Source organism: Phalacrocorax aristotelis, chromosome 22 (genome assembly GCF_949628215.1).
Source record: "Phalacrocorax aristotelis chromosome 22, bGulAri2.1, whole genome shotgun sequence".
NCBI lineage: Eukaryota > Metazoa > Chordata > Aves > Suliformes > Phalacrocoracidae > Phalacrocorax > Phalacrocorax aristotelis.
The window spans coordinates 5,435,732-5,453,876 of NC_134297.1; the positions used below are offsets into that span (position 1 = coordinate 5,435,732).

Genomic DNA, 18,145 nt, shown 5'->3' on the forward strand with positions numbered 1-18,145 from the left:
GGTAGGTTGACAGGTTGTCTGGATAAATAGTTTGGGGGCAGAACATACATTTCTGATGGAACTTTCTTTTTTACAGCCGAGATCAGGAGCTCCAGAGGTACTGTCAAGGACGGACGAAGCTCTATAAATCAGGACAGGCTTTTTTGTCTGTCTGAAAAGTCTTATCTCGGAGTTCGTCCAGGCAATTTTTTGAGGTCTCTCTAGCTTCCTCCCTTCTCCTTATCAGAGCGCCACAGCTTTAAATGCAGATAGATACCCTCTAATGGAAGCACAAGCCAGAGCCCTCGCTCCTTGTAAGTGCCAGCTGGTAATTTAGTTGCGTGCCCTTTGGCACTGATGCATCCATCAAGAAAAGCGGAGGCAGCATCACCTCCCGGCACGCCGAGGAGTGCGGTGGCAGCGGGGGGCTCGGCCCCGCCGAGGGGGACCCCCGGCTCGTGTCCTCCTTGCTCAGTGCGGGACCAGCCATCTGTAAAATGGGCTGAGAACAGTGGGTTTCTTTACCGTGTGGTTGTGTTGAGGGGATTAAAGAGCGATAAAGAAATCCTTCCTGGTATCTGAGGCAGCAGGGTGGAGACGAGCGGGTTGTAGAGCGGTTTCCTGAGCAGCCATTTCTCTGAATCTTTTAGTTTTTCTCTTGCTGTGTCTCATCCCCCTGCCACTCCCCTCCCCCCCCCCCCCCCCCCCCCTTTCTGTATTTAAACAAAATGAGCTAGGAGGAAAAGGCTGATTTTTAGCTGGCTGTGGCCCAGAGGGATGTCACGCACCTGAAATCAGAGCTCACCAGGATGAAAACCGAAATGGGGTGGGTTTCTCTGCTGAGCAGTTTTGTGGGGGAAGGTGTCCAGCAACCCTCTGGCTGCTGGAGCCCTCCCCAAGCCTCCCCATGCCTTTCGAAGTTCACCTATCTTGTCACCTTCTCTAACAAACAGCACACTGCTAATGGTGACACTTCACCATTCCCGACAGCTCCAGATTGTTAATTCCCCCTGTTTTTCCCCCAAATAGCATTTTGCCTTCTGGCTAAAGCAGCGTGTTGCATCAGCCCACGAGCTCCTCACCTGTGGACACGTGAAGGGGGTTTGATAGGTTTCTTCTCTTTGCCCCACTGGGTTGTGACCGGGAGGGGAGACGGAGCCGCCTGAGTCGCTAATTGCTTTGGCCCTGCAACTCCCGAGTGATGAAAAAGATTAAAAGGGAAGGAAAACAGCTATTATATCTCTTTCTTGAAAAAACTTGCAGCATGAAAGGCTCATTAACATCATTAGTGTTTCATTAACCTCTAGCCAGACAAATAAGCTGGAGGTAATTTAACAGTATAGGGAAAAGAAAGAAAATTAAAAATTACCCAGGTGTAGGTGACATTCTCCAGCTTCCCTCCGTGGTGCGTTTTGGAGGGGCGCGGGCTCTGCTGCCTTGCCTGCCTGGGGCTTGGAGGGCTGCCAGCGGCGCTGCCTGCTCCGAAGGGCTGGAGGTAATAAAGAGCGGGGAGAGTCATTGATTGTGACAAAATGGGATTCGTTTGAACACAACAACATCTGAAATCTTGAAAAGGAACACGGTTCCGCACAATGGTGACTTTAAAAAAAAAATAAAATTAAAAAAAGAGAGGTGGGTGGGGAAATCGGTGGCTGCAAAATTACTTTCTTTGTTTGAGTAAAAGGCTTTCTCCCCTTGTTAATTTTTGTGGGGTTTTATTTGATTTTTATCTCTCCCCAAGTTTATGTGCCCCACCCCCTCCCCGCTCATCCAAAGTCCGTGTGCGTGTATACACACACAGAGAGATGTATTTATATACATGCAAACGCACGCTCCCGCTGCTGCTTTGTGCCAGCTTTGTGAGTCCAATTGTAACTCATCGCCTCTCTCTCAGTTGCCTTCCCTTTAACAAGACCTTCTGGTATTAAGGGAACGTTGTTAGTTCCTCCCCGAAATCTAAAGGTGGATTGAAAACGTAAAGAAATTGCGGTGCTTTTTTGCTCTTTGTTGTAGCGTATTCTGGTACCTTCCAGGGTTGCCTCATTAATCTGGGTTGTCCACGAGCAGGCGGTAAGAGGCAGTTCCTGCCTGTACGAGAGGTGAGACTGATGAAAATTATTGAAGGGGACATGTTTCTCCCCATCCGTCCGTCGGCCGGTTGCAGAGGGATGAAGGTGACTTGCCCAAGGTCACCCGGAGGAGATGGTGTTGGCGCCGAGTTGAACAGGCTCCTCGCGGATCCCAAGCCCGTGTTTCCCCCTTGTTCTCCTGTCCCACAAACCGGACCCCGCACAACTGTACTTTGTTCCTGCGAGGTTTGCCTGTTTCTGTGTTATTTTTGCTTTGTGCTTATAGGACCGGCAAGTTTCCTGCTGTTATCCACGGGGTGGGAGGAGGACACCTCTGCTGCTTCCTCAGCTCTAGTCCTGGCTCTCCTATCTGCGCCCTCTGCGGCTTTGAATGAGTCGCCTAACTTCCGCGGCTCCATTTTCCCTAGCCATAAAATGTGCGTAACTCTTAGGATGTTCTTTGAACTAGTGCTTATAAAGAATTTGTAAGCGCAAAACATCACGTCGATGCCAATTTTTGTGTCTTCACCCGCTTTTGCCCCGTGTTTACTGCGACAAGAAATCTCAGCAAAGTGGGGGGTGGGGGGGATGTTTGCTTGAGTAGAGGTTGCGATCGGGCTGTTGTCCGGCACAAGGAAGGGATGGGAGCTGCTGAATAACATGGCACCGCTAGCCCTACCTCCTTGCGCTTGTTTTTGGTAGCACCTTGAACGCCTGCACTGCTGAGGGACTTTAAAAAGCTGCAGTCTTTTAGCGTTGCAGGAACTTTCTGTCTATTGTGAGTCAGCCCGAGACCTCTGTATTCCGCAGGATCCCAAAGCAGCCTGCAGGCACAAATAACCTTTACGTCGTGCTCTCCACTGTTTATATATACTTGGCTTCTGCTTGTTCCTGTCGTGCCGCGCCTGTGCTTTTATTCCTGCGAGGACGGAGCGGTAGATAGAACAGGTAAACTTTCCCCCTGAAAAAAGGGGCTCCCACGTGGACTGCGAAGGGAAAAGAGCAACGGTAGCGGGGCAGGATCCGAGAGCTGGGTGTTTCTGTGCCTTGTGTCAGGTACAGCTTGCAAATCGGTGTCTGCGATGGCAAGGACTGCATCAGCAGCTGGATCCCTGCAGGCAGAAGAGGGCCCTGCCTGCACCGGTTGCCTGTCCTGGGGAGCGATGATTGGCGTGGCGATGGGGGGAAGGTGCTCTCCTTCAGACGCAGCCTCAAACCTTGGCGGTTGCCACCTGCTGCCGGCCAACGCCTGGGGCTGAATAGCACAGCCTGCAGGTGCAGATGTGGGCCCTGCTTAGCCAGATGTGCAGGCGACAAGTCTGGTTCTCTCTTTAGGCAGGGCAGGCAAGCCAGGAGGGGTCTGAGGAATGTCTTTAAGCATCTCCAAATTAGCCCGTCTGGTAAAAAGCTCAGCCAGATTTCCTGGGTGACCTGATATTGAGTTGCTGAGCTGAGACTTCGGATAAGGGGTGGGGATTTGGGTCCTTCTCTGAGCGGGGTCCTGCATACGAGCAGTCGTGAAGAGCTTTCTGAAAATTTGGGACCCTTTTTTTGCCGGATGAGCCCTTTGAACAAAGCAGCGTTCAAAATCACTTGGAGAAATCTTGGTCTGGTTTTGCCATCGTGAAACAGCACAGGCTGAAACACTATAAAGATCATTTTTATTGCCATCTATCAGTGTTTCTATCTGTGTTTCCATCCCATCCTTCTGACAACAGTATACGAGCAGCCAGGATTTATCCTTCCCAGCTAAATCTCTTTCAACCCATGCAAGAAGCCCAGGAAATGACTTGACAAAAATACACAGTTCACCGAAATTATTCAACCCTCAAGCGCTCAGGTTTGGGTCAGTGTAAATTTGGAATAAATATTTGTTCTGGTTCTTATCTTCGCCAAGCTGATTTACCCAGCAGCAGCTGATAACTCCTTTTAAATTCACTGCAGAATCATCTTCTAAATGCTTATTCCCCCCTTTGCCCCCCCCCCCCATGTCCCTGCCTGGGTTTGTTATCATGGGGTGGCACACACGGGCGCCAGATTGCTGACGAGCTCTGCAGGATCCTCAGCTCCAAAAGGAAAAACATGCATGGGAAGTGCATGGAAATGTCTTTTGTAATAGAATTTCATCAAAAATTAGGAAAAGCTTCTCCAACTTTTCATTAAAAGTCCAAATTGGGAACAAATGTCTGACTTGGACAAAAAATAGTGTTTAGCTGGTTTATGATATCTTTTCACTTGTTCAATTTTTAAGCAGACATTTTTTCCCTGAACTTAAGATATCCGTCTTCAACTACAAATTTCTTAATTGAGGTGGAGAGTGCTTTGGAATAGAGTTATTTAACAATCTCTCTCTATTTCTATGAACAGACTTTAAATGAGCTGAAACGAGGAGCTGCATTTGTACCGGTCCCTGCCAGCTCTTTGGCTGTGCCACCCCTTCCCAGCCCTCTCCCTTTCCCACATGTGCCCCTTGCTTTGTGCAGTGCAAGAGTATGAGGGGCAGCAAGGAGCGTGGTCTTGCGGCATCCCTGCCTATCGGCATCCCTGCCTATCGGCATCCCGGCCCGGCAGCATCCCGGCCCGGCAGCATCCCTGCCTATCGGCATCCCTGCCTATCGGCATCCCGGCCCGGCGGCATCCCTGCCTATCGGCATCCCTGCCTATCGGCATCCCGGCCCGGCAGCATCCCTGCCTATCGGCATCCCGGCCCGGCTGCATCCCTGCCTATCGGCATCCCTGCCTATCGGCATCCCGGCCCGGCGGCATCCCTCCCCGTGCCTGGGGAAGCAGCACCATCTCGCGTCGGTCTGGAGCCGGCACAGCTGGCACCTGCACGCTTCCCACCTCCCGGGATGCCCAGGGAAATGCTAGCAGTCTCTTTCCCAGCTGCCTTATTCTGCCCTCTCAGGATCTGGACCACATTCTCCTCCTCCCCACCCACCCCCTATACCCCCCCCCGTGTTTCAAGGGCAGGGACTTCTGAAGCCGCCTAACTGAGATGATGTTGATGGGTTCAAAAGGGCACCTTACTCCCTGGGGAAGTAGGGGTCGGTCTGGTTCAGGACATGCAGAGGTGCTGAGGTTTGTTTGCTGTTGCTCAGACTCCTTTATACCAGCTTATTTAACACTTGTCTGCAATAATAACTGCAAGTAATATAATTAAGAGGCTGTTCCTTTTGAGGTATGGTTTTGGGGGGTATGTAGGACCCAGAGTTTACAGCACTAAAAAACAAGGAGTTACTGCACCCCTTGATTAAGTTTTATCCTCTAGAAGGCTGCTGCTCCTGGAGACCACGACACTCGGAGGTGGTGGGTTAAAAGAGTATTTCTAGTGCTGTGAGACGCTGAAAGGAAAAGCCAGCGTGTAGTAGTTCTTGCTGGCCAGGAGTCGCATGCGTCGTGGTGGGGAGAGGCTGCGAAGAGCGGGACTTGCAGCCGAAGGCCTGGAGATGGCAGGTCTGAGACTTAGCTGGGTGATGCGTTTCGTTTTTCCTGTGTTGGAAACAGCTGAGTTCCAGCTGACACTGAGATGCTGCTGTCTGGAAACGATCAGCTCGGTCCCTGCCTGGGAATAAATACTCTGTTAGGGGAAATCGAGGCACGTTGTATTTAAAACAGCAACAACAGCAGCTCTATCCTTTGTAAAGCAGCCCTGGGCACCATGAGTGCGAGCTCAGGTGGGTTTCTGTTGGGAACCCTGTGCCCCGTCTCTGGGAGCCCGAGGGGTTAGGCAGGAGCCTCCCACCCTCCTGTGCAAGGAAGCAGCGGGCTGGGGTAGCTCTGCACGTAGCAATTAACACTTGACACTGAGAGGCTCCGGTTCCTCTCGAGCAGCTCTTGCTGTGGCACAAGGCACATGCCAGTTGTCACCAGCTGCCTGGGCGCAGACGGCTTTGCTGTCATCGGCAGCTGCCTTGCAAACAGATTTGTGACTCCCTGCACCACCTCCCGGGGCAGAAATCCTATTAAGCATCTCCTCGAATGCAGGGATGTGTTTGGGGTGCCCTGAAAAGTTCTTGAAACAGAAGTTTTAGAGCCTTCAAGGTAAGGGAAGCTGCCCGCAGCACACAGGGTTGGAGGCGGTGAGTTTTCCCAGGCAAGACTCTTTGCTGAAAAAGCTGTGAAAAAAAAAAATCAAAGAAAACATTTGGAGAAACAAAATAGAGCCTCCTTCCAAGCAGCAAGTAAGTGCGTTTTGTTTGTCTTGTTCAAATTGAGATATTTGCATTTGAAATGCACCTGCAAAAAAAAATATATATGGATTTACAGATAGAGCCCTAGAAGATGAAACTTGTAGTTTCAGCAAAAAGACTAAAATAACCTCATGGGTTTGCCTTTATTTTTCCATTTTGGCTAGTGAAGAGTCTGTTATTGGCACAACCCCACCTGGAAACTGCTAGGCTGGACAGTATCGATCCATACAGTCCAGCGTCATAGTTGTGGGGGCTTGGGTAGATGGAGAATAAATATAATTCCCTATATTACCACATTCTTTTCTTCATCGTGGCATTGTTTGATAAAAAATTCCTGTCTCTACGTCGTGTTACGCGAATCGTGTTGTCTAAAGGCTTAGTTGGCAGGAGGGGGTGCAGGAGGGGGAGCGGTGAGTTTGCGGCAGATTTAGCGTTGCGGGGAGGGGGGACACGGAGCAGCCCTGAATGGCGTGGGGCTGCTCTGAGCGGGGCTCTGGGGGCCCTTTGGAGCCGTCAGCCACCGACTCTGCTAACGCACCGGGGAAGGAAACTCGCCGTGCAACGCAGAAGCTGCGCGGGCGGCACAGAAACTGTCTGTACGGTGAAGTTAGCTTGCCTAAGACACGTCCCAGGAGCTCTCCGGCGTCTCCCAGCGCCCCAGACCTGCTCTCGGGACGAGGCAGGAGCCCCGTGGGTCCCCGATGCAGGCAGCAGCACCAGGGAGATGGCAGCCGGATGCCGAGCGCCTGTGGCGGCTTTCGCTGCCGGAGGGCCCGAGGGCGGGAGCCAAACCGGGGCTGGATATTGACATTGAAAGTTGGCTTTTTGAAAGGCACAACAGCCTTTGCTTGCTGCAGAGCTAATTATTATGCAAATTCATGCTAATAAACTCTGCCTTGCATGTTGTTGAGAAGCTGCCTTTCCCGGTTAACATACCAGTAATGAGAGGTAGATTTGTAATTCAGATGCCGGTGGTAATATCCTAAATTACTCTGCGCTATAATGGACTTTATTTCTCTCTCCCCTCAGCTCCCTCCCCCAGTCCAAATGTCAATGCAAATCAGTTACAACTTTGCATATTTATTGCAGATATATTTATTGTTGATACAGGGGTGAGACCCTCAGCTAAACAGCTCCCTCCGGCACTGCGGCGGTGCAGGGGGGCTCGCGGTGCGGTGTTACCTGGCCGGCGTGGGCCGCCGCACGCTCCCGCGGCGCTCGGAGGGCGGTGGGATGCTTTGCATCCCGCCAGCCTTCTCCTGCCCCGGCTCTCGCGGAGGTCCTGGGAAAGAGAGTTCTGTGACTTTTGTTCCAAGGAGTTTATGGCTTCGATCCCCTCCATGCCGGCAGCTGGATTTATTGCCTATTTTTTGCAGCTGTGCCTTGCTGGAGGCAAAGGCTGGGTAGTGTTTGGTGAGGGGGGCTCTGCCAGCAGCAGGGGTTGGGTGGTCCTGGGGAGGGACACCAGCATCATCCACCAGACCCAGCATCTCCCCTCCACCGCCTTTCTTTTCCCAAGGAACAGCTCCGAAGTTGGGAGGGCCTATGGTGTTTTATTATTATTATTATTCATTAATTCCTTAGCATCTTTCAGCATGTGGTTTTACATGACTGCTTATTCCCTGAGTTGGTAGAGATAACCAAGGAAGCACGGATCATTTCCAGACTAAGCTAGGATTTAGGCCTAAAGCTAGTGAACTGAGGCTTAGATTAGATGGCATCAGCGCTCTGTAATCTGTCTCTCTAAGATTTTGGCCCAACTTTGTCATCTTAATCAATGGAAAATCATGCAAGTCAGATGTTCTTGATATTTCAGCTACCGTTGGGCCTCTGCTGAGCCAGAAATACCCTTCTGTTTCTCAGTGTCCGGTGTAGCAAAAACGTAAGCGCAGGTTTCTTTCTGGAACTGTGAACTGGTGATCAGGAAATCCTGATTTGAGGCCATCTGACAGGGAACGAAAAGCAAACCCATCCCCGCGTTGCACTGCAGGCAACCAGTGGTAAATACCTGCCACCCTCGCTCTGTTTGGGGTGAAAGGAGAGGCACTGCTCCTTGCTGGTGTTCGGCTTTCATTTGGAGCAATGGGGGAACAGCGCCAAAAGGTAAAAAACCAATTTGTATTACTTCAGATTTTTGTGGGTTTTGGTTTTCTGGCTTTGCAGCTTTCATAGTTTTCCCTAGGAAAACCCTGCCAGAGGAGCAGGGATCGTTTCAGGGTGTTGCTCTCCTCTTGCTGAGCCGAAGGGATGGTGATGGACAGTTACGCCCCAGTGGATTTACGCCTGGTGTGGGCTTGGGTTTGGCTAGTCCCAGCTTTCTGCTTACTCTGAGGTGTGTTTTCATTTTGTTTTTCCCTTGCTGCAGAAGAGACGGCTCCAAATCTTGGGAATATTCATGGTTCTCCAAATCCTTTGCCTCAATATGTACATGCCTTCGTGCCGATGCCTTGAAAATTGGCTTTTGGGGCAATACTCGCTGCTTCTGGCTCTTGGGGTGATCATTTGGGGAGGGAGCAGCTGCACACACACTGTGCGTAGGTCGTGCGGTGGATGGTACGTTTCCTCCCGTGGGTTTGCTCCGGTCTGGGGTCGGAGTGCGCACCCCTGTTAAAACAGCACGAGGGACCGGGGTGGCTGCTCTGGGGGGAGACCTGGAGCGAGTGTGAGTGGGGATGGAAGCAAGAGTGCCTCCAGGCCTGCCCGAGTCAGAGGGTTTTTTGAAGCCTTTGAACATTTTTACTTCGCATTCTGGTTTCTGCGCTGCGAGAAAGCACCTGGGCTGAGGAGAGAGGGAGAGACTTTTGAAAGGGACTAGGAAATTCCCTGCAGCTGCGGACCAGGCCCACAGAGGGATGGTTGCTGGATACCCGGTGTTTGCTCCAAGTCAGTGTTCTGCAATTTTCTCCAAGGCCAGACTGAAAATGTCAAGATTCAGCCTTCTTCCAGCCTCCAGATATCCTCGAGTCACTGCGGAGCAAGGGGTGCAGAGGCAGAACACTCTGTGCAGCCTGTGGTGGGTAATTTAAGACAGAGAGTGGCCTTGAGGGCAGGGCGTTATTCGCAGCCCCTGCTTTGCTTGCGTGGCCCCTGTGCAGCCCCTCTGACGTCCCCCGGCTTCATGCCTGCACCTTGCAGGCAGCTGTGCATCCTTGTGCATCCTCGTGCACTATGTGCACCCTCGTACGCCTTGTGCATCCTTGCAGACCTTGTGCATCCTCACACACCTTCTGCATCCTCGTGCACTATGTGCACCCTCATATACCTTGTGCATCCCCTGGTGCACTATGTGCACCCTCATATACCTTGTGCATCCCCTTGTGCACTATGTACATCCTTGTGCATCCTCGTGCACCTTCCGCATCCTCGTGCACCTTCCGCATCCTCGTGCACTCTGCACCCTTGTGCATCCTCGTGCACTATGTGCATCCTCATGCACTGTGTGCACCCTCGTACACCTTGTGCATCCTTGTGCACTATGTGCACCCTTGCACACCTTCTGCATCCTCGTGCTCCATGTGCACCCTTGTACACCTTGTGCATCCTTGTGCATCCTCGTGCACCTTGTGCATCCTTTTACACCTTGTGCATCCTCGTGCGCTATGTGTATCCTCGCACACCTGCATCCTCGTGCACTATGTGCATCCTTGTGCATCCTCGTGCTCTATGTGCGTCCTTGTGCACCCTCGTACATCACGTGCATCCTCGTGAGCTCTGTGCATCCTTGTGCACTATGGGCACCCTTGCACACCTTCTGCATCCTCGTGCACTATGTGCATCCTCGTGCGCTCTGTGTACCCTTGTGCACTATGTGCATCCTCGTGCACTATGTGCACCCTTGTACACCTCGTGCGTCCTCGTGCGCTCTGTGCACCCTTGTACGCCTCGTGCATCCTCGTGCACTATGTGCATCCTTGCACACCTTGTGCATCCTGGCACCGTGCATGCTGGCGAGCCTGTGGTGGGGGTGCCAAGCGTTGCTTTTCACTGAGCGGGGGCCAAAGGGAGTTTCACAGCAAGACGCCAGAGCCGGGAGTGTGGGGATGTGTGCGGGTGGGCTGCGTGGTGAGGAGCCGGGAGCAGCGTGCAATGCTGCAGCTCTTCCACACGGTGCTGACAAAACTCCACGGCAGACGGGGAAGCAGCTGCATCGTCGCTCATTTCCACAGGTCTACGTGGTCCCCAGCACCCTCTATAGTGCTGCTGTAGTTTTCCCCCATCCCGTACGCGGTGAAAGGCTGGCAGTGCCTATCCTGCGTCCAGGGCAGTGTTAAACTTGACCCCAGGGGTGCTGTAAAGAGAAGGAGCTGCTCCGTTGGATGTTGAGACTGTAGCTCTCAGCTCCCCGATTGCTGCGGGGTCTGGACACCCCGGGGACATCCTCCTCCCCTTGCACCAGCTGTTCTCCAAGCCACGGAGCCAGGGTGGACAAGGCAGCGGGTGTTTCCTCCCATTTTCAGGTCAGAAGCTGAGGCTGAAGGGGCACGTCCAGGCTCCGAGGAGCAGGGTTGCTTAGATGCTGCAGGCTGGGCCAGCTTGGAGACAAGTGGTTTCCCAAGGTCATGGGGTGGCAGAAGCAGGGGTGAGATCTGCTCTCAGAAGTGCGTCCGCGGTGGCTTTGCTCAAGAGCCGGCCTCCCAACGAGTGTCAGCAGCAGTTTCTTAATTGCTTTCTTAACTTCGTTACTCCTGTTTTGTTGGCAGTGCCCCGAAGCAAGGAGTCCCCCAGGTGCATTGGCTCTTGCATGCCAAAAAGTAGCTTCTTTTATTTAATTTTAAATAAACGTAGCTTCCTTCTAGTGCCTCCCATCATCTGCCACGGAAGGGGGCAGAGGGAATAGGCGGTTAATTTTGCATGTGCTGTTCCTTAAAGAGCCGTGTATTATTCCTCCTTCTGAAAGTTTTTAATGTTTCTTGCAGCTGTCCGTTGTGACCCTGTGCAAGTCAGGCTCTCCGGCTACAAAACGAGGATAGGAATACTTCATCTCTCCTGACATATGTCTGTCTGGACTGGTTAGAGCTGACACTTTTCAGGGCAGGCGTATGGACTCCGACGCACACTGCTGTCGCGGAGAGCTCTGAGCGGGGTTTAGAGGTGTTTGTGCCCCGCTTGTGTTAGGCTGAGCCCCAGGACTGGTTTTAGCTGGGCAGAAGCGCAAGGTGGGACATCAAGGTGTCTGGAGACCCCTCCTCTGCCACATGTTCCCCATATGGCCTTGGGCAAGTCACTTAGGATATCTGTCCCTCAGCTTCTTGCTGTTTGGGATCATGATGGGATGGCACCGGGATGGTGACTGGAGTAGTCTGGCATGGAGAGGGCAGGGCAGGGTCTCAGAAGAGTGTGAACCAGGAAGGAGAAGGGCCAGAGGGTCTCACTTCTTGCTAAGTTTACAAAGCTGAGGACGGCGTAAACGTGCGTGTTTTACACAGGACACTAAAGTAATTTATGGAGAGCTTCTCCCTTTCAGCAGAAGAGGTGGTCAAGACGAGCGAATAAATCTTTAAAAGAATAATGTTTTCAAAATCAGGCTCCTTGTCCTCGAACCCTTTGATGTATGAGAGCAATAGTAGGTAGGACACATAGTGAAATATACATGAGATCTCCCTGGAAGAGAATAGCGGAGTGGAGAAAATATTAGTGTTTACATCAAAACTCAATTGGAGCACTCGTTTCAAGATGATAGTTTATTATATTGAATGCAATTTAGTCCCACAAGGATGTTTCTTCTGCGGGTGACACGCAGGCTCGCTCCCCGCCGCCTCCCCCTCGCCGTACCTGGGCGCTGCTGTCCCCGCTGGGTGATTCATTCTCTCCCTCTCGCTGCAATCTCGGGACGGTTGGGAAGGGAAGGGGAGGAAATCATCGGCTTTTGGCAGCTTTTCTGTTTCTTAGGGGCTGCCATCGGCTAGGGGTGTCTTGACCCTGGGTCAGGAGAGATGTGTTAGGAGATGAGAGGATGCAGAGGAACTGCAGAAGGAAGAAATCTCTGGTGAAGTGGAGAGCTGATTTTCAGTCCATCAGTCCCTTCTCTCTGTCCTGCTGCTTTCAAAACCAAGCCGGCACCCAGCATAGCTATGATTAATGCATGGGAGAGGTTTACTCCTGCTCTCAGCTCTGCTGGGAGCTTCACGCCTCTTTGCTGAGCCTGGGCTTGAGCAGATCACCAACGGGCTACATTTGCCAGTCTCCAGGTAGCTTAATATTGCACCGTGGGAAGGGGAGGGCTGGGGAGAAGAAAGGCGTGCAAGAGTGCTCACTCGGCGTCCCCCAGCAGACCTGGTGCGACAGGGACGGGGCGGGCAGTGCTTTCAGACGCATGCCCCAAAGCGACCTGCCTCTTCTGCCCCAGATGGGAAGGTCTGCAGTCCTTCTAGGTGCATTTAACACAGTTTTCTTAGCAGTGGGTGCGCAGCGTGGCTTTTAACGGCTAGATGGGCCGTACCAGCTGGCAGGTATCTTTAGGCAGAGGGTCCTAGAGGGCTTGCCTGAATATTTCCTCCAGTCCACGCAGCCACTCAGCTTAGGTGACATGGGGCAGCCTGGCTGTGCGGGATGCCTGGCATTGCCCCACAGCTGTATGTGAAGCCCTGAGCATCCATGGCAGCACAGCTGGACCGGGAGTCTCATAGCATCCAGCTTAACCAAGGTGGAGAATATTTTAGTGCCTCTGGGCATGTGGCGCAGCAGAAGCGTATCATTTTGTTTACCGCTCCTCTTCTCAGTTCACTTTCCTCCTGGTTATGAAGAGCTGTGTCAGAAATTCCTCCTGCCCAGTCCATTTTTTACCAGCATATTAGCTGCTCTGGATGGTGGGGATCTAACTTGCTCCTGAATAACATTGGCTGTAATCTGTGCACATTTCCTGGGCTTGCAGTTGATGCGATTCCCCGGGGCTGGAGCTGTCAGGACCGGCAAGTGCGATTTGCTTTGCAGGCAGAGGATGAATGCCCTTAGCAGAGTTATTAGCTCTGCAGGTGGCTGCTGTGCATGGGAGGGCCGCTGGGGCAGGAGAGGGTGCCCCATCCGTCCTGGGAGTGCTCCCTATTGCACGGGATCTGAGCTCTCATCTCTCCTCCCCGTCTTTGTTTCCTGTTGTGCAATTAGTTGTATGGATGTAAATTACAGAGGGAACAGGAGGGAGGGAGATGAGTATGAGATTTAAGGGAAAAAAAAGAGAATATTAATTTATTCCAGTGCAAATGTTGTTTTTCGTAACCCTGTTCCTCTCAGTGGCTCTGGGGTGGGAGGAGGGAGGTGGTGGTGTAGGCTCTGGGCAGCAAATGGGAAGCGAGGATGAGATTGCCAAAGTCACCTGGGAGATTGGGACGCCCAGTTTCCATTAATTTTAATAAGAACAGGACATCTGTCTCATAGCTGACTTTGAAAATAACAGCCCAAACTTTGTCTAACCCTTAGTCAGACCCTTTCTCCACCTGTTGCTATCTTGTAGCAATGCTTTGGTGGCATTTAGCAATAAAAGCAGCTTTTAAACATGCGGGTGTTTCCTAACCAGCTGCCGTGATGGATTTATAGAGACCTTGTTAAAGGGAGAACGCAGCTTTCTCGTGGTTTCTGACATGCTGTAAGGCAGCAGAGAACACGCCTCTTGGATTTTTCTGATGATCAAGAGATTGGCCACCATCTCACTAATACAGGGTCAAGAATACCTTTTCTTGGAGGTTTTTAGAATAAATTAAAGAATAATCCATGTTCTCCCAAGGTAACTCATTCCTGCTAGCCCTATGGTCTTCCTTGGGAACTGGCATCCCAAACTGGGCCCTCCCTGCTTCTCTTGCCCCCCAGCTCCTTGCAGCCCTGCGATGGTCAGCTTGTATTTACCTGGTGATTGACCGTCTATTTGCACGCCCTGCGCTGCAGTACCGCTGTCTATCTGGCGCTTGATTTCTTCATCCTCAGTGTATTACTTTGCAGTTGTCTTTATTGAATTTCATCTCGTTGATTTTTTGGGGGGGGCGGGGGGGGCTGTTTGTCTAATTTTTCACAAATATTTTGAATTTTGAGCCTCGCTGCTGGAGCGACCCTGTCTCCTCCCAGTCCAGGCTCCTCTCCGCAAGACCTCAGACACTTTCTGCTTTATTGTCCCCATCACTGCTGAAATATAACACGAATAGGCTCTGGCCCAGGGCAGACAGAAAGGGGAAGCCATTTGAGATGCCCTCCCCGGCGATGGGGAAATGCTCAGCAGCCATTCCCTACATTGGTTCAGGTGATGACATTTCCACCCCAAGCTTTCTTCCCAATTTCACTCCTAAGGATGTCATGCGGGATGGTGTCAGGCACTTTAATGAAGTCAAGGTATATCGCATCTGCTGCTCCTCCCGTGCCAATCCATGAGACCAATTACACCGTCAAAAAAGGAAATTAAGTTGGTTTGACATGATTTGCTATTGACAAATCCACAGTGGCTGTTTCTTATCACTCCATTATCTCCTCAGTGCTCCCAAAATTGATTGCTGTGTAATTGGGCCGCGCATCTCGCGGAGGATAGGGCAAAACGTGCACAACCCTTCGGGCAGCCAGGAAAGTGGAGGCAAAAAGCGGTTTCCTCCTTGGCTTTCATGTTTTCAGCTGCGTGTGTTGCTGCTGCCGGGGAGGGTGATGGGTGCACCTGGACAGGGCCCTCCTGCCTTCATGCTACGGGCACCTTTGGTAGACCTCTTGGCCCTTTCCATTTTGATGGTGTCAAGAAAGGGCTTGGTTATTTAGGGATTTCTGGGATCTTGGGGAAAGCTCAGCATTGATCCAATTGATCCCGTTGACTCCCAGATCCCTGGAGGCCGTCAGCAGATACCGAGTCAGCCGGTCCTGCAGCTCATCACCCTCTGTGCGTGCCCCCCGCTGTGGTCTCCCTCCACCGGCTCCCATGTTTATTCTTCTTACGAGCATCACAATTTAGTTTTATGACTTAGCGATCAATTCTCCATCAGGAGCTTGGGAATAGCTACTGATGTGTTTCCGATAAATAGTACGTCAAGGAAAATATATATGATCCTGTCCTGTCGCCGTCTCGTTTCCTTCTGCGCCGCACCCACCTTTTGCGAACACCTCCAGGAGGCGGAAAGGGAGGCGTGTGGTTTGTTTGAGGCATCGAGCGTTAGGGACGAGGGGATATCGATTCCCCTGGGATAGGAGGGATCATAGAGAGGAAATTCATGCCACAGAGTCGCTGGCGAGGCCGCCGGTCACCTGCGAGGCTGCGGAGACGGGGAGCGTGCGCCGAGCGCGCCGTAGGTTTGCAAAGAGCAATTGCTCTGAAGTGAGGAATGAAATGTATTTCAGGGAAAATAACTGGAGGCTGATGTAAATAATTAAGTTTTCTAATGAGAGCATTAGTTTTTCTCCAGTAGATGGATTCAGCCTTTCCTGTCCTGGCGTTGTTGTGCATAAACCCAACTCAATTCTCCATCTGCCTTTGTTGTTCAGGACAAAACGCAGCACAGGCAGCAATTCTTCCTCTTGCCTTCCGTGACAGAGAGGCCTGAAGAGGATGGGAACAATTATTTTTAACCTCCTTCTCCGCAGGAGTTTGGTCCTGCCTCTGTGACCGTCCGGTTTCCTCGTCTGTAAAATGGACTTGAGGGATCCTGGAGCTGGGTGGATTTTGTGGACAAAAGTATTTTCCAAAAGCAATCTGGGCTGCACTGAGATTTGCATTTACGATGGTAGGAAGGGGCTGGAAACAGGAGCATCTATTATGTGCCACTTGGTTTTTTTTTTCTGCTTTCCTGGGGAAAATCCAAACTAAGATATTTTGTTTGAAATTGGCACATCAAAACATTGCAAATGCGGTTTGGTACAACGCACCGGTCTGATGAAACAAAGGAAAAAAGCCCCCGTTTCTGAATTTCAGTGTTGTGGAACTGATGATTCCAGAAAAACCTTTCAACTTCTCACCCTATCTCAAGATGAAAACAAATGTTGAACTACTGAGATTTCCCAGAGGAAGGAAATTCTGCTTTCCTAACACCTCTAACACTTACTTTTTGTTGTAAATCATTTTGAGCTCTACAGATGAAAGTAGATGCAAAATATTGCTGCTTTTTATTTTATTTATTATTCATCATGATAGTTCATGCCCAAAGAGGAATTCATATTCTTTCTTTCTTAGCTGCTGGGACCTATGAAAATCACCCAGCTATGGAGCCTCAGTGCTTGTAGTTGTGGAAAAAAAATGGGAAATTCATTAAAATTTCATTGTTTCTGGCTTAAAGTGTTTACTTTATTTGACCATCTCTGCTGGGGGAGGTCTTCTGGTTCCCAAAGACCCAGTGGGCTTTGTTTTGTGAGGGCCATCCACTTCACGAGCGCTCTTGACACATTGCGGGGAAAAAAGAGGGGGGTCCCCCCATGAGAACCGGGGTGCTCGGGCTGGGGGAGGAGGAGGCAGCTGATGCGTTTTGCTAATTGCCAAGGATCGCAGGCAGCCGAGCCCCAGGCGGCGGTGGCAGGACTGCATCTTTTCTGATGCTGTGCCGGTTGGGTTTGCTTTGGCACGAGGCATGCGCGGCACCTGCTCCCCGCCGGTCCCGGGGGGCACAGGTAGCCGGGAAGGGGGATATTAAAAGGACGCCTGGCAAAGCGCCCGTGTGGTGGCGGAGGGAGGGAGCCTTCGATGAAGTTTCCCCAAATATGCAATTAATTTTGACTTAATAAGACATTTATTGTATAATAAACAACAACCGATTCGTGAAAAAATATTTATTGAGGATTTACGGCTGGGTAATGAATTTGTAGCTCAGTTTTCCTCAACTAGATTTATTTACATAGCAGTTAAACCCCAATCAATAATATGCTTTTAATAATCACTATATTTAAGTGGTATTTCAACAATACACTGTAATTAGGCCATGAATTCTGCTGTAATTCTTTAGATTTAGTATACTTTGGGGTTCAGAGTCTCTCCTTGATCGTGATGTGAGTGCTCCATTAACATTAATTAAGTGTGTGCCAATCAAGCAGAGAATAAACCTCGCTCTTTGCGATCCGATGGTGAATAGCAATAGGGTGGTTGGGAGAGAAGCAGCTCGGGCTTCCCGGGATAGATAGCAACTGTTTTGCTTCAGCATCCTTCACCTGCTCGTATATCTTCAGAGCCGTCACCACCAGGATTAGCTCCTGGTAGAAGGAGATCCTGGGCAGAGCCCAGGGCTATTCATGGGCACGCTTCCATGGCACCTATGCCACTCTGTCTTGTGACAGGTGCCAAAATGACACCCAAACACGGCCTTTGAGATGAAATCGCTGGTTTCTACCTGTGGAGCAGTGACTACAGGTGGAACAAGGGGAAAGAAGTCCCCAGGAGCTGGGTTTGCCGGGCAGATTTGCGCTGTCTCTGGGAAGACAGCTCCTGAGCCGGATGGTCCATCACGAAGGATGCAGGACGGCGATGCTCATCCCGCTCCCAGTGCGGACGGGGTGAAGGGTCGTGGTGGATGCAGGTCCTGCTCTTCGTGGCTGTTTAGCTGCTGGTGCATGGCGAGTGACTGCAAGGAGGTCTGGTGCTTTGCTTCCCTCGCCCCGAGATAATTTTAGCTTGGCTTTTTAGTCAGGTTTAGTATTCTGCTGGGCACGCTGATAAATGTGAGCATGGAGTGGGTGCACTTCAGAGCATGATTCTGCAAAGTTTTGCTCTATTCACAAGGCACTTGGAAGTCTTTCTAGATGAATTATGCTTTAAATCCACATTTTTCTCCTGCTCTTGGTATGTCCGTCTGTCTCATCTCTATTTGTCTGGGCAATTGTATCTCTCGTCTCTGTCTGCGGCCAATGACGCTGCTACGGAGAAAGGTACGGGTGTGTATATTTAGCAAATGTGTCCTGCATTCCTCTCCCACAAGGGACACTTGATGTCTTTGGAAAAAAAAAAACCCAAAACCCAAAAATATA

At 51.1% G+C, this 18,145-nt stretch overlaps 1 protein-coding gene across 4 annotated transcripts in view; it reads left to right on the top strand.

Moving 5' to 3' along the window:
* OPCML (opioid binding protein/cell adhesion molecule like) overlaps positions 1–18,145 on the top strand; it is a 305,952-nt gene that overhangs the window by 137,127 nt on the left and 150,680 nt on the right. The window contains exon 1 of one of the 4 annotated variants that reach the window (XM_075116144.1): positions 10,630–10,698. The exons of 2 other annotated variants lie outside the window; for them this stretch is intronic. Coding sequence is in view for 1 of the 2 variants with exons in the window: in XM_075116139.1 (XP_074972240.1) it covers positions 12,324–12,429 (106 nt within the window). In the remaining variant the exon portion in view is untranslated. Of the gene's footprint in view, positions 1–10,629; positions 10,699–12,306; positions 12,430–18,145 lie in introns of those variants that run through there. One more of the 4 variants, XM_075116139.1, reaches the window with a different exon arrangement.